General features: G+C 42.6%; 1 protein-coding gene across 1 annotated transcript in view; it reads left to right on the forward strand.

Annotated features, from left to right (window-relative positions):
* cacna2d2a (calcium channel, voltage-dependent, alpha 2/delta subunit 2a) overlaps positions 1–15,649 on the forward strand; it is a gene marked incomplete at both ends in the record, with an annotated part of 136,124 nt that overhangs the window by 65,549 nt on the left and 54,926 nt on the right. The window contains one exon of the mRNA XM_079156694.1: positions 5,386–5,445. Within this exon, the coding sequence (XP_079012820.1) occupies positions 5,386–5,445 (60 nt within the window). The remainder of the gene's footprint in view (positions 1–5,385; positions 5,446–15,649) is intronic.

Raw genomic sequence — 15,649 nt, forward strand, 5'->3', positions numbered from 1 at the left:
TCAAAGACTCTGTGGTTTAATGAGTAAATGTGTATTGTTTTGAATGGAGTATCTCAAATGAAACAAAAAGTGTCCCAATTAGATGAAAATGAACATTGTTTTTATGGAGATACTGACTACAGTCAGCAATATATTCAATTAGCTCATTTGCTCCCGTGTCGTTGCTTCTAACATAATCGTATTTTGATTATATCCATTTCATAAAGTCAAAAGAAGACTGATTAGTACACAAGAGCTTATGATCAAGGTGGATTATTTTCAGTATAGCTCTGAAGACCGATAATGATGGAGTTTAGCTGCCGCAGAGAGCTACTGTATTGTTCCACAGTAAAGACGGACGCTTTTCTTGTCCAATTGAACTACACACGCTTTAGCACAATGCTGGCAATCTACTGTGGAAACATGGTGTTTCTGTGGGCCTGTGTGGTGTGTAGAAAGCTGGTGTTTGATTTCGAAAAGCTGGTGAGTCGCTGCTGCTGCCGCGGGTAGGTGACAGCTCGCGTCTTCCAGATCCGGTCTCCGTGGAAACAGCAGAGTGGAGGTCGAATGCTCTGCTCTGGAAAAGCAAAAAGAAATTGTTAACATTTCCGTTGAGGAGGGGGAAGATAATCGGGGGGGGGGGGGACAAAGGCAGGGATTATCTCAGCACATGCTACAATAGCACTACACACACAGCAACTGCAAACGGGCCTGCCACGGGGGACTTTTGATCACAGAACAAAGACAGGGTCTCCCACCCTTCCATGCAGATCCCCTGTCAGAGTTCGCTAATAAGGACTACAATACCCTGCTACCAGTAGCAAACCAACCAGGGACCTGGAATTAAGGGTCATTATTTCTCCTCATTATGGACTTTAACATTGTTTGGCCACTCTGAAGAAGAGAGCCTATTGTTTTTATGATAGTAGTTTGTTACTGGAACTTGAATTGGGAAACTGCTTAGAAGAATGTGTGTGAATGCAAGCACTAAAAACATGTCGTAGGGTTTCAAGCCTCTTCCTATTTCATGCCTGCATCAATGGCGAGTTCTGTGCTATGTGAAGTCAATCAAACATTTTCAAGTTGGGTTTGTTGTCTGTGTTGTTGGAATTAATATGGCTTTAGAGGAGGGAGAAAGTTTGAGAGCGGCAAACTGAGACAGATGGAGAGAAATGGAGTACAGCATATGATGGCAGGATAGAACAGCCGAGCGAAGAGGAGTGATAAAAGGATGGCGAGAGAATGAAAGGTGGTCGTGGTGGCGGGGGACGGCGGTTGCAGCGGCGAGGGTGCGAGGCGAAGTGAAAGTGAGTTTGTCTGTGATGTTTTAAAATTCTGGAGTGGAAAGTCCCTCCATCTGTTATTGTGGGACGGTTCTGACTCAGTGATTTCTATGATTGGCCTTAATCCCGGCCGAGTGGAGAAGACAGAATGAAGAGCTTAAAGCAGACTGCTCTCACTCTGACAGGCTCCACTGGCTGCTGCTGCTGCTGCTGCTGGTTGTGGGGCTCATTGGTGCTCTGTCTGCTGCCCCCTAATGGACCAACTGCTGCACGACACTGCCCCTCTCTGCACTTCTACAGCACACTGAGCAGCGCTAACGGCCATGACACAGTGGTGACATTTTGGTGCAACATGAATAAGTCAGTAGCCATTAAAAACAGCAGTTTTCACTCAACTTTTATTGCTCCTTGCAATGTCTTTGATGAATATGACCTCATATGGTTTCATACACCAGGAAGCAATGTAGCTTACAGATGTATCATGCCCTTTACACTGTCTCTAGCTAAATATGCTTCTTCCTCATCCTTCATGTGTCAGTAGATACAGTGAAGATGTAGTTCTTAGTGATTCTTTGTCTGGATATCTAATTCAACAATGTGGGAAGGACCCTTAAGAAAGCTGTTCTATATATAGACATATTTTTTCATCAAGCTTAGTGGCTTACCATTATGATTGTCAATGTCCACAGCAGCCAATCATTGTTAAATTTCCTAAGGGTCTTCCCTCACCCGCACTCTGACCTCAGCAGAGGCATTTCACAGTCTTTTCGTCCCAAAGGTGACTTGAGCGTTCCCAGAAACCGAGCTGAGGGGGTCATTTGGAACATGTCGAGTACCTCGATTTAAGGCTGCAATCACATGTACAGACCGCGTCGTGTTTTCTCAAGTGCTCTCTCACTCAAACACACACATTGTGGGGCTGTTTTGGAGTGTCCCTAAAGATCACACAGACAACAGTGTGGTGTGTTTCGAGTGCCCTTTAAGTTAATGCTCAGTGGAAGGGCCTAACAGGCTGCAGCAATCAGGCGGCCCGGTGTCGAGTTGGCACTCACCACAGCATGACGCTGTCCGTCCCTTGTGTGCTGTCATTCCCCTAGAAATAACATGACTTCGAGTGATTAAACTGCTCCCCTCTGGAACGGAGCAAACCGAACAGTTATGAATATTAAAGATCCTAATCGCCTCACGCTGAGCTTCCCCCCCCCCCCTGCTGTCTTTTTGCCCTGTGAGTTCACAGTCAGAGAGCGCGGCTTTTCACCGTCAGGGCTCTTGGACAGCGGCGACATCACGAGGGCTGTACAGCCTGCAGTTGAGCTGTTTGTACAATTACACTATCACCTGCATCATTACGTACAGTGTTTGCGTACACGACAGACTCCATTGTGTGTTGTTTAAGGCTGTAGATGGGGAGGTACTTCACATGCTCCTATCCATTACAGAGTTATGTTTATGGTTCTTGACCTTGCCTTTAGGCTTGCTGACAAATGGCCCAATGTGATGCATTTCGTGTCAAGGTTACAATGGCAATAACATTAGAGTGCCATGCTCGTGTTGTCAACTCTTCTGGTGTCTTTGTGCCTGTGTGCTGTAGTGTTATTTGCTGTGTTGTGTGGGCCTGTACTGAGCTTATCTGTGCTGTACTGTGCTGATCTCACTATGCTCATCCAGTCTTCTAAGCTGCTTGGGCTCCAGCCACCAGCATAGATGATATATCCCTGCCCCCCACCTTCCCACATCTCTCACTCTGATTCATTGGCTGTTTGTGTTGCCCATCCATCTGGGCCAACACAGTGAAAGGGAAGACACATGAAGACACATGGCTGTTTTGAAGCAGGGGGACTGCATTAAGCTGCTAGGGAAGAGATAGGGTCCTAGAAAAATGGTGGCCTACCAGGGAGAGAGGGAGGAAAAATACCATGGGAGAAGCAGCTGGAGAAACAGAACTGGAAAAAAAAGACACGTGGGCTACTCAGGGGGAGAGAAATGGATTTTCTAAAGGGACAAAGTAGAGATTCTTACTGACAGATTAAATGCAGAGAAAAAGACTGAGCCAAAGGGATGAAAGGGTAGCTAGATCAAAGATCATGACAGAGGGTTGAGGAAAAAATCAGGGAAAATTGTTCAAACAAATGCAACTTTTTTTTTTTTATGTCCTCAAAAAGAACTTTGCATATTGTAAAAAGAAAACACATTAAATATTCCAGCTGTTTGACACAGATTGAAATCATATGGCTTTCATTTTCAGGCGAATCTCAGAGCTGGAAATGCAGTGAGATTATTGTTCAGCTGCTCAGTGTTTATCCCTAATTGAAAACTGTAGTGTTGAGAGTTTCATCAAGAGATTACCACAGTGGCGCTGCCCTTTAGGAACCTGACCCTTTTTTTACGTCTTTTCTAATAGGCTCTTTGGTAATAATTTAAATGGGATAATTATATCCTCATTTCATTGTTTCAGTCTCCTAATGTCTCATTAGGAAATTAAATAAATCTTATCATTGTTATTTAATGCTTGTTCGGGTGATTAAAAGCACAATGCAAAAGTAGAAAGACACAGAGGACTTGAATGGATCCAGATTTTCACAAATTGGGTTAGTGGTATCACAGTATACATATTTGAAACCATTATGCTCCCCTAATGTCCCACACATTGTAGAGCCTGGACTGATATTCTGGGCCTGGTCTGTGTTTAGAGGAGGTGGAGCAGTATTGTGTCTGTGTGTCTGTGAGTGGGAGGGTCAGCTGAGATGAGGTGGGCGGGGCTCTTGATTGAAATAGGAGAGCTTATATTATAATGAGAGTTTGTGTCTTGTGTGTTTTTGGTAGATAAAAAGCCTCTAGTGGAAAGGGACTGCTTCCTTCAGTGTGGCTCCACAGATGAATGAGCTCATACTGTAGCAGGGGTCTAAATAGGGTTAGTAATTTCAGGGCCCTGGCCCTATGGGACTTTATGGCTGATCACCCTATTTTGGGACAGGAACAAAATCGCCCCCTAGAGGCCCGGGAAAACCTAGATACTGAGGCACGAGAGGGAGGGCTGTAGGGAGGGAGAGAGATGCTAAGGCTTCACCATATTTGCCACTTGGATGACTTCCTATATGAGAAGCCTACATACTTTAAGCTTCTTCAGTGATAAACCTAAGGTACATCATGGTAAATGATGTTGGACTACTAAAGCACATTTTTAAGACAACATCAGTGTCTAGTGGTGCCTGATACTAGTCAAGAATACTGAAAGTAGAAGAGAATATTGAGTTTCATTCTGTACAAGTCATGGTGTTCAAACGTTTCAGTTGCTAACATAAAGTCAGTCAAACCATGTATGTGGAACTGTATTGAAATGCAACCTGACAGCAGCTAAAGCTACGAATCAGCAGACATTACCTTTCTAGCTAAGGTCTGCCTCCAAAAATGTGCAGTATCAGGCTATTAGACAGTACTCACGGCTTAACAACTACCCTGCAAATGTCAAGATCAGTCAGTATGGATTTGCACTGGTGTGGATCTACTTCAGTACCACTGATGATAATGGTCGGTGCCTTGGCATGTTACTCGCACAAGTTTGTTTACATAGTATCTCATACCCCTGCCAGCTCAGTCAGTCAAACAAATATTCTTGTATGTATTATCACCTCAGCAATATGTAACAACACTTTCGGCCAATGGTCATCAAATTCCCTCATTTAATTACATATTTATAGTGATCAAGAGTTTGATTCTCTAGTGTCTCAAATGCTAATAAGTCCATTGTTTTTTGAAAGACACTAATGCAGATACTTTCTAACCAAAGCCAATTTTGAGAAACAATTCGCAGCTTCTCAAAACATTTAACAATTGTGTGTAGCTGATGTATAGTGGCAGTGTACAAGCAGTTGTTGGCTTGTGGTGCAATACTGTAATTTGGACTAATTAAGGAGGACAGTGTTTTTTGGTTTTGCGCTCCCTAATCCTTTGAATTATCCAGCTAATTTACAGCTGTACCCGTTTTTATAGGGAACAAGGTCACCACCATATTCCCATCTGTTTGTCTGTCTGTCTCTCTCTCACACATACACAGACATAAACACAAATCAATGTCCTGTTGACTTCTGACACAAACACTGCTGTTTTTTGTGTTTCCTTGTAGAAACTGGCCAGGGAGGCGGAGCAGCTTCAGAAGGAGCATGTATGGCAAGACGGTGTGACGGTAAAGTAGGACACCCAATCCTCTCCCTCCTTCTCCGAGACCTCTTCCTTCTTTTTTCCCTTTCCTTTCCAGGCTATTTTATTTGTAACTCTTTAATGACAATGTGATCAGCATCACAGAGACAATGTGGTAATAAAGCCTAATTGTATACAAGTGGAAACGACACACAAACACAGTCCTACATGTACGCACGCACATCATAATTGCTCACTCCTGGAGTTGTTATTTTAATGGTCGTCAGTATTATCGAAGAGTCTTCTGTCTGTTTTGTTCCACAGAATACAGCAAGTTCAACATTGTATTCTTGTGCAGCTGACCTTTAAAACACAAGAGATCCGCTCTTGAAATCCAAAAAAAGAAAAAAGGAGAAATGGTTTTACTCTGGTCTGTGTGTTTGACGGTGTCTTTGGGAGCTTGCGTGCTCCACTGACTCTCACATTTGCAAACACTCAAATGCCCCATGAACATGCAAGCATACTGATGCACATGCACACATACACACATATATATATATATATATATATATAGCCTCACCCGACAGATAAACATGCACAATCCCTACTGTCATATCCTCTGTCTCCAGGGAGACGAGCTCGCTGTCATGGTACACTTCCCACAAATGGATTTTTAACCCAGCGCCTCCTGGGGGATATTTGAGAAAAGGTTTTAACTGATTCAAAACGAATAATTATGAGGCCTACTTCCCTGCAAAGTCCATTTTTATTCATGGTTGCTTACTCTCTGGAGCTGTAGTCTTCCGGTGGCTGGGCTGCACCCTTCCCTCCCTGCTGGTCCGAGGGAGGGAGCTGCAGTGCGGCTGTCCCTTCATCTTAGGCCGGAGAGAAGTTGATGCCTGCCTCTCCCGGCTCTGATGCACCTCGATCGGATGTGTAGCCAGCCATACAGGAAGTGGAGCCTGGGTCACAGTGACCACACACAGCACACCTGTTCATAAGTAGCTGCATCCAATATGGCATCAATACCTCCTCAAGTGGAAAAGCCAGCATTCTCTTTAATCCAATCGCCCATGCCAAAACCACTATCTCCCTCTTTTCCTCCTTTCTGTTTTTCTTTTTTCTCTTCTTGTTTCCATCTCTCTTTCTGTCCAGTCACCAGCCTCACACCCACCCTTACCCTCGGCGCCTCCATCACATTCATATAGCTCTTTTGTTATCTGTATGTGTCTTTAATCAGGCATGAAAATAGTTGGAATACATAATATTTTTGCAAATACTGCAAAATAATCCTAATGGTTCTCCTCTATTAATAATGTATTGGAGCTGATTTCATTTGCCTTTATAATTAGGCCAGGTAATGAATCTCAGCAGGGACGACTGCGAAACCATTAAAAAACTCACAAATAGGTGGGGGTTGGGGGGAGTAGTAGAGGTAGATATGCCACATCCTTGCAAGGAGATTTTCTTTCCTGTTCGTAGATTTTGTGCTTTCCTAATTTATCTTTAGGTGAGCACTCTGCTGACTGACACTCTAATTAGATTAGCATGCTCTTTGGGCATATTAGGAGAAATGCGTTGCATCTTAAACTAGCGGGTGGAGCAGTCTGTCAAATGAAGAGAATAGGTGTTTATGCATGAGTGACGGTGCGTTTTGATAGAATTTCTGAGTGGGTGACGGTGTGCGTGCGTGTTTGTGTGTGCGTGTGGGTGTGTGAAATGTGGTTGTTTTTGTTTATCGGCGAGCGGGTATTTATTTGCATGTGTTTATTAACGGTAGGTTCAGTACCTGGCCCAGCCCATCTGCTCGCCTCGCCAAACTGGTGACATCATAGAAACTCAATGATACGCCTGTTCCTCATAGCGGCTGCCATCACAGCTGTTACCGTAGCAATGGGAAGACCTCACTCTCCCCCCCCGCCCCCCCGCTCTCTCTCGCACACACACACATTCAAGCTTTTCCTTTGCTAACTGCAGAGCCAGTTTTCTGACCATCCCGACTGACGGACATTAGGGATGTCAAAATGTTGATCGTAACAACTGTTGTGATGGTCGTTCAGGGTTTTAAATCCATTGGCATGAAATGGTGTGTGAAATGGACATTAAAGTGTTGGATTGCCGCTGATTTCTCAAGGTCAGGTGCCCATCCCTCTGTGACACTCGACTATTGTGTTGGCAACAGAGTCATCCCAAGGCGACAGTCATTTCATTGCTGCTTTGCAATTCTCGGGAGGAGGTAGAACAACCTCAGAGCCAAATATTAAAACTCTTCTCTGTTTGGTAGACTGACAATTGGGAGCTAAAAAGCAGAGCTCTGTGAAACCTTTCTGGATAGCATCAGCATATCACTCATTTATATTTTTTCTATTTCATGAAGAGGTTATGAAACAACTTGACTTCGGTCTACACTTACACACAATATTTTCCAGAAACACACATTTACAATAATAAAATTGCGTTAGCACAGTCAACCAGCCAAAGTGAACCATTTCCTCACATAAGAGCTAGCTGTCCTTTAGCTTCCATAGCAGGCATCTGATGCAAGGTGCTGTCGTTGTCATGGTTGTCATGTCATCCATGTATAGCCTGATGGGCGTTAGACGGACTCCAGACTTAAGCAGCCCACCACCAACTGCCCACTTGGAGGCCCTTATGGTGATTTCAATGGCCATGGTAAAAAAAACAATCAGGAGATGGCACACACTGCCATTATGCCAATCTCCATATGGTGCCATGTGGTGGTAAAATCTGACGTTGTAAAACAGAACTGCAGATCTTGAAAATAGCCCATGGCAAGGTCTTTGGTTTCCTGGAGAGGTCAAAGGATACTCAGAGGAAACTGTGAGAGACAGTTCCGAACATGTTGGCAAGGTCAAAGAAAATGACATTGAGATCACTCCTTGTTTTTTGCAAAAAACATCAGGGGGACTCTTGTATAGTCGATATGTAACTGCCTGTTCCACTTCCCTCCACTTTGAAGGATTGACGTCCATCTGGTAATCTGGTCGTTCGTTTGGTGGGATATCCGATGAGCTGTTTGCACTGGCCTCTATCATACGCATGCATGCTTTACAGATACTCGTCAAGCTCTGGCCTTGATGACTTCAGGTTTCCTCCCTTTTCTTTGGGGAAAATTGATTTCATTAACTTGTAGTGGTCCTTGAAGAAAAAGAAAAAAGAAAGTCTGGAAAGACCGTCTTCTGTTTCCATGAGTTTCCTTCATCGGGGGTGCTGATGTCCTGGGAACTATGGTGAGACTCTGTTCGCTTGACTTCATTCAACTGACTTGATTGACTATTCAAGGCAGTTACTGAAGGATGCTTTCAAATATACGTGATGTTAGAATCCGAAGTGCCACTTCTTAAATTGTCATGGTCCCAGTGGTGATGGTAGGCTCACTGATCTGCGCTGCTCCAGTGTTGAGAAAGGCGTTCTGGCGTTACAGAACCACCGCCTTGGTTAGGCAGATCTATCATCCCCAGCCAGAGACCAATGGCTACTCTGCTCTGCTACCCCTGATATTTATTTGATGACATGGCAAAGCGCTTGTCCGCTCATCCCCAGGTCCCTCATCCGTCTTACAGTTGATGTTGACAGGAATCTCCAACATCCAACTTCTTCTGGGCAGTTCTTTGGTATTTGCTCTCCAACCCCGGTGTTCTGCCTCCGCTGCAAGCGCTGCATCGCAGTTTCTTTCTTTCAAAGGATTTCTGCACAGCATCCTCCCAAGGGACTACGAGCTCCACAAAATAAACAGTTCAGTTTCAGCAGTTCAGTTTTATATTTTGTTTTCCTGGAAAAGATAGGGGTATAAAAAACTCTATCGGCTCTGAATTTCACAATCAGTGCACCCCTAGAATCCATTCAGCTTTTTAAATAATAAAACCTAATAATATATAATAATATAATATATAATAATAATAAATGTCCCTATGGATACAGTTAATATATATTTGGAGATGTCTTTTACTCACTGATCAAAACGGAGTTATGACTCACAAATACATTTAAAGTGACACCTGAGGAGTTTTATAGATGCCTCTTTAATGTCTCTGCATGCAGTTTGAATCTATGATAAATGGTAAGCTTGGCCTAGTTTAGCTCAACTCATGCATGTGTGTGTTCAGAGACAGTGACTAATGCTGAGGGTTTAATACTTCGTAATGTGAGCCTACGGTTAACAAATCAAGGACAGAACAAACAATATTCCCACGATTACATAATCATCAGAAATACTCTATACTACTGTATTCAGCAATTCTGTTACACCATAAACTACACTCAAACATTCGAAATAGCTTGATTAGTGAAACTAGTAACTTTAGCAATATGTGAGTTGGCAAAGTCTAGTTTATTTTTGGATATGCATCCACCTTTAAAACTGAAAACTTTAAAGCACCTGTAATTAATATTTTATACAAAAAAAATGGATCACATGACTACTTGTATGTGAAAAGCGTTGCTAGTGGTGATGAATCCACATAGAATTAACACTGGTGCTTTTTTCAGCACATTTTTTTGATTTTTCATCTGAAACTTTACTGTTTTTGTTCATTCTCATGGCTCTCATTGCATCTTTTTTTTGCTACAGCAGGCAGGTTTTAAGAGCCTAAAATTAACCTATGAACATAGTAGAGCTTTTAGTTGCAACAGAGAGATATTTCTCTCAGGGGTTGGTGGAGACCAAAAACAATGGAGAGTAAATTGTTGACTATTATTCAACTCCAAATGAAAGCTAATGTTGCTCTGTGTTTGCTTATATTGACCATATACATTTGATTATGTCACAGTGTTGTGTTCACAGCTTGTTTCTGCTGCCGTCAAGTGGCCAGAAAAGTATTTATTGCAGGCTGAAAGATACATTTCCCTATCTTTACACAGAGTTAGTAATTAAGCCAAAGTTGGATAATTCCACCCTTCAACATACTATTCCTCCAAACTACACGAAGAGATATACAAATGGCATCAACTAGTATTTTTTAGTCTCAGTAAGTTGGGAGATTCTTGAAATTATTCCAGTTCTGCTAATTTTACAAAATGGAAAATTGTTTCTGGACAGCATGATTTTCAAACTAATTACAAGATCAACAATATGTTATCAGCTACATTATCATCAATCAGTTGTTCATCCACTCATCTCTCGTCATACTGGCTACAGATGACGACCGCTGTTGCTTAGCTGAAAGAGGGTTGACATGAAGTGCAACACGTTGGACCAGAGACACAAGATTGGATGAAAGAAAGAACAGAGATTGTGGAGATCGCAGGAAGACCTGTACTTTCCATCAGATTGTGATGTGGCAGCTGCTGTACGTTTGAAATGCATTAGTGCTAATAGCGGTGCCATTAGGGGAGAGAGAGGCACTCTGTTGATGGGTTGCCATGATGAAACCAGGGAGAGGAGGTGACAAAGAGAGGCACGGAGGGAGAGAGAGGTGTAAGTGAGAAAGCAAGTGACTGAGGGAAGAAGGCATAAGAGACGGAGAAAACGGGAAACAGAGATGGAACCATCTTCCAGGCCATTTACTGCAATCATCACTCTCTAATCAATCAAGCCTTTCATCATAGGACAACACAATCTCTCCTTTTCTTTCTCTTCTTCTCCCTCTGCCTCTTTCTCTCTTCATCTCCACTCAGCCACCCACACTCATACATAACACAGCAGTATTCATGTGACCTCTTTCTTGCTCCTCACACATGTATGTTCATTTTATACATTTTGTTATACCTAAAAATAGTATTTACATGGTACACAGTGTGCAGAACACAGTGTTCCACTGCTAACTGCCTTTAATTTTCTCATTCATATTCTGCCAATTCTTTTGAATTATATACTGTAAATTCTTCAGTGGGCATTGATTGCAGACATTTAGCATTACAGCCACATTTACTGCACTTAAGTCCCAATAGGTTCCCTCAGAGGTGTGACATGGCCTTAAGTGCTAAAGGTACTAGCTAGAGTTGCAAGGGTTTGTTCACTTGACCAAGTTCGGCTCCTTTCATAATGCCTCTATTTGAGATAATTGGCGCTTCAGAGAAAATGAGTGAGAATCATTGTGGCGACTCTCAGCCCAACCCTCGAAGCTACCAGCTCCATTAGCCACAGAATCCATTAGTCTTATGAGGGCTGCCTTTGACAGATTTAAATTCAGATTCTGGTGAAATAGACAGAAATGAAGAGGTTTTGTTTCATCACGCTCTACTCTTAACATGTTCATTTTTTTTTTTTACATAATTCGTGTTTATTTTGTCATTTGGAAAAGTTGCTAAAGTCCTGTTTTCATCTCTCACTGGGTTCACTAAAACAGATGGCAATCGACCATTGGTCCAAGCAAATGCATGTTAGTATTTGTCTGCAAATCTTTTCCTGCTGAATTGGGACATTTTGTCTTCCCCCTACTGTCATTAGTTGAACTGAACCAAATGGATGAATACGGGAGTAATTGGCAAGGTAGTGGTGTTTTATCTGCAAGTGATTCATATCGGTTTAGGGTTGTTGTTTTTTTACCATCATGTGTCAGCACCACAGCCACCAAAACTGAAAAGGATCTACACAGCATAGGCCCCAGAGGCGGAGGTTGGAAATATAGCATTATGTGAGCCCTTTTAAAAAAATACACAGTGCTTATTTCAAACACGGAGCAGAGCCATGCGGTATAATCACAAATAAACTGCATCTATTTTCATTGTGAGCCGGGTTTTTTTCTCTTCCTTATGGCTGCGCAGAGACAGACTGCTTACAGCCTGCCGAGCACGTAATGGAACTCATAAACAGTGTTATCACTGAATCCTGAGCCATGGAGCGGACTTCCATCTGCTCGCCACTGGAAGGGAAAGAAATGAGGAGGGGCTACGTGGAGAAAAATTCCTACAGTGTGCGTTTAGCAGAGTTTCCTCCCTATCAAATGTATCTGATGGTGTGGATGCCTCAGAAACTGGTTCGAGCTCTACCTATACTCAATACTGAAACGCATCCGTAAAGGATGCTAACACAGAAATGAGAAAGCTGTGACTCTGTGTGGATCAAGCATGATTTGCTCAATTGATTGATTAGTATTATGTCAATACAGACTTTACCTTAAACTGGACTGCAGCTTCTCCCTCCTCCTGAGCGCTCCTCTCCTGGTGCCTTCCCTTAGTTCCTATCGACTGCTGCTCTGCTCACAGCTTTGATGAGGCTTTTGGTTGCTGTGGTGACCCAGTAGTTTAGTAATTTCAGCTTCTTGATTGCAGACCATTGTAATTTGCTTAAGTGGTGCTCTCCAAGGTAGAAATGTCCTTTTGTCGGTTTTATTTATTTTTTCTTACCTTCTCCAACTCTTTTTTTTTATCTACCGCTCCTTCTGTTTCTCCACATCTCACCCCTAATGTTCCACTGCTGCTTCAAGGGAGGCCTCTTGAAAAACTCATGCTGCTCTACTTTCGAGTAGGGGGACATTGGCAAAGTCTCAAATGAATCACCGAAGTACGGGGGCAGGTAATGAGAAACGCTAAGATAAAAAGAGCACAGAGAAGAAGAAAAGTTCAGGTGTGTCAGTAAGCCTTCAATCAGCAGCAGATTGGCCATCTGTGATGCAGCACACTGGCCAGGAGGGTTGAGAGAGTGGCCTCCATGTCTAAATCCCACTGATCGATCCCCCTGCCTCACAGGAGATGGGAATCAATAGTGAGAGAAATCCAGCGAACCTCGATTTTCCCCTTTCAACACATGGCCAACACCCATGAAATGCTATTTTTAAGGCCCTTCTGGTCAAAGCAGAAAGCAAAATGGACTGATTTGTTTATTGAATTGTATTTATTGTTTATTGTATTTCAATAAATTCTCATGTAGACATTGACACATATTGTCTTAAAGCTGATAGCCTAAATCATTGAGTGATACATTGATTTGTTTATTTACAGAAAATCAATCATTAAGCATTAGTTTCGGCCATGTTGTGCCTTTTGTTAGCGTTCACAGTAGATATTAGGGGAGAGAAAGAGATGGGCAACAACAATAGCAGTGGTTCCCAGCTTGAGGGCAGATAATGTGGTTCATGGCCTGTGCCTTAAACCCCCTTTGCACTATTATCAGAAATCTAATGTAACACTTAGTCATCTATCTAGGTCCAATTAATGGTGATGTCTGCAGAATTAAAAACGTTATATTTCACGTCCGAGGCTTATTTGTGTTCCAGCCTACCAAGGTGTTCCAGGAAAGAGATGCGTCTGAGCGGGCAGGTCGTGATTTTGTGAGTGGTGACAGGCTGGTTTTGCTGTAGCGGAGGCGAGATGTCTGCTCTGGTTATAGTGTTTACTCCATCTATTCTGTCCCTGTTGTCCTTGGTGCCTGTCCGCAGATATCTTAAAGCAGGCTTCTCTTTGTCATTTGAATGTTCAAATCACTGTGAGGGACAGCAAGGCATCTGATGGAAATGATTACGGGGTCGAAAATAACAGGTTTCCTTTGGTCGGCGTTGATTGTTGATTGGCCACTCTCAGCCAGCATGTAAAGAGGGGGTGGGGACTTCTCAGGACTCTATGGACTTGCAGTGGTAGAATTGTTGAAAAACATCAGTGAAATGAAAAGCTATATTCAACCCTTGAGGAAAAATGGAAACCTGGAACATTTCACACACTGGAGCTCCAGTGTCATACCAGGCTGCAGTGTGATTGGACAGGGACTGAGTACCAGTTTGTTTGTGATTGGTCACCCCGGCTACAGATGCTGTAAAAATGTTCAACGTGGATAATTGCATTTGCTTTATCAAATCCCTCTGGAATCCGATGATAGCGTTAATATTGCCATGGCCTGTTTATCTTATTTGTCTTTATTTGGTGTTACAGCACCTCTTTTCTGCTTCCCCTCTGTTGATCAGATTGGGGGCTTGTTTGGGAGGTGTTGGCATGCGTGTGTCGTGTTGGATAGGCTTTTTATCTGGCACTGTGTCCATGCAGTGTGGTGATGCTATCAGCGTTTAAACCTGCTCCTCAATGGAGCCCTGTCAGCCAACAATGGAGAGCGGCATTACCCAGAGTGCAGCAAGACAAAGCCTTCTTTCGTTATCGGAGGATTGGAATATTCACAGACTGATATAACTGCTTTTACCAAGGGGAAGTGTCAGACTCTGAAAGAAAGAGTGAGACAAAAAGAGAGGGAGGAAGGAAAAGAAGAGAAATACAGGATTATCTGACCTGCATGTTTACAGAGAAATTTAGAGAGCCGAAATTGCAGATTCATGGGTGAAATTGGGGGCATGAAATGTAACCATGGAATACGCAACCTTAATATTTCTTTCAATTATGTTTCCTTAATTTCTTCTCTCTTAATTGTCCTGCCTTTTTCTCTGCTCCTTTACACCCTCTTCTATCTCTTGGGTTGCTGCCCATCTTTGTGAGTCTTTGAAGTGAGTGTGCAGTTGAGAGGCACAACGCTCCGTCTGATGAGTACAGCAAGACATTGATGAGATGTGCATGGAGAATGTCATTTACTTTGCTGAATTTGCCCTGTGTATTGGAGCTTTAATCTGGGGGCACATTTGTTTATTGGCATACAAATGAACATCTGCATGGAGCTATGCTTGGACGCAATGGTCTCAGCAGCTCCCTAATCGCTTGAAAGCCTGGAGATGCAGAGCATGCCAATGAGAGAGCGAGAGAGAGGGAGGCAGCCGCGCCCAAGGCCTCCGTCATGCACTCCTTTATCTGAGTTTCACTCTAGCTCAATAGCTCTCTCTCTCTCTCTCTCTCTTCCAGGCCAACAGTTTTAATTTCCATTTTGCTGGTTGGCTCTTTATTGACTTGACATTATAAAGAGGCATATTGGTAACCTTCAGTGGTTAACTTTTCAAGACAGAACAAAACAACACTATAAAGGGAAAAGCAGTGACTCCCAAGAACCAACTGCAACAAGTTGTGTTCAAAGATGCTATTTACTATAAAAGTAAATAAAACTGTTTATTTAATAGTTGGATGTAATTCTGTTACTCTATTTAGCTTTTTAACTGTTCTATTTCCTAATTGTTGCCAGATGAGTTTATCATGAAAATAAGGGAGATACAGTAGTTTTAATGGCCAAATTTAGGTCTGAAGTCGATTAAAAGTGTAGCAACACAACATGTAATAACTTAAATGTAATAATAATGTCATCATCAGCACATAATGTAAGAAAATCATGAGTGCATAACTTAACAGTTTTGTGCATAAAGTAATACATGAATACATTATAACAAAAAGTATTACATTATAAAATAAGCACCTAAAAAGATGAA

Source organism: Pholis gunnellus (assembly GCF_910591455.1).
Source record: "Pholis gunnellus genome assembly, chromosome: 3".
NCBI classification, from domain to species: domain Eukaryota; kingdom Metazoa; phylum Chordata; class Actinopteri; order Perciformes; family Pholidae; genus Pholis; species Pholis gunnellus.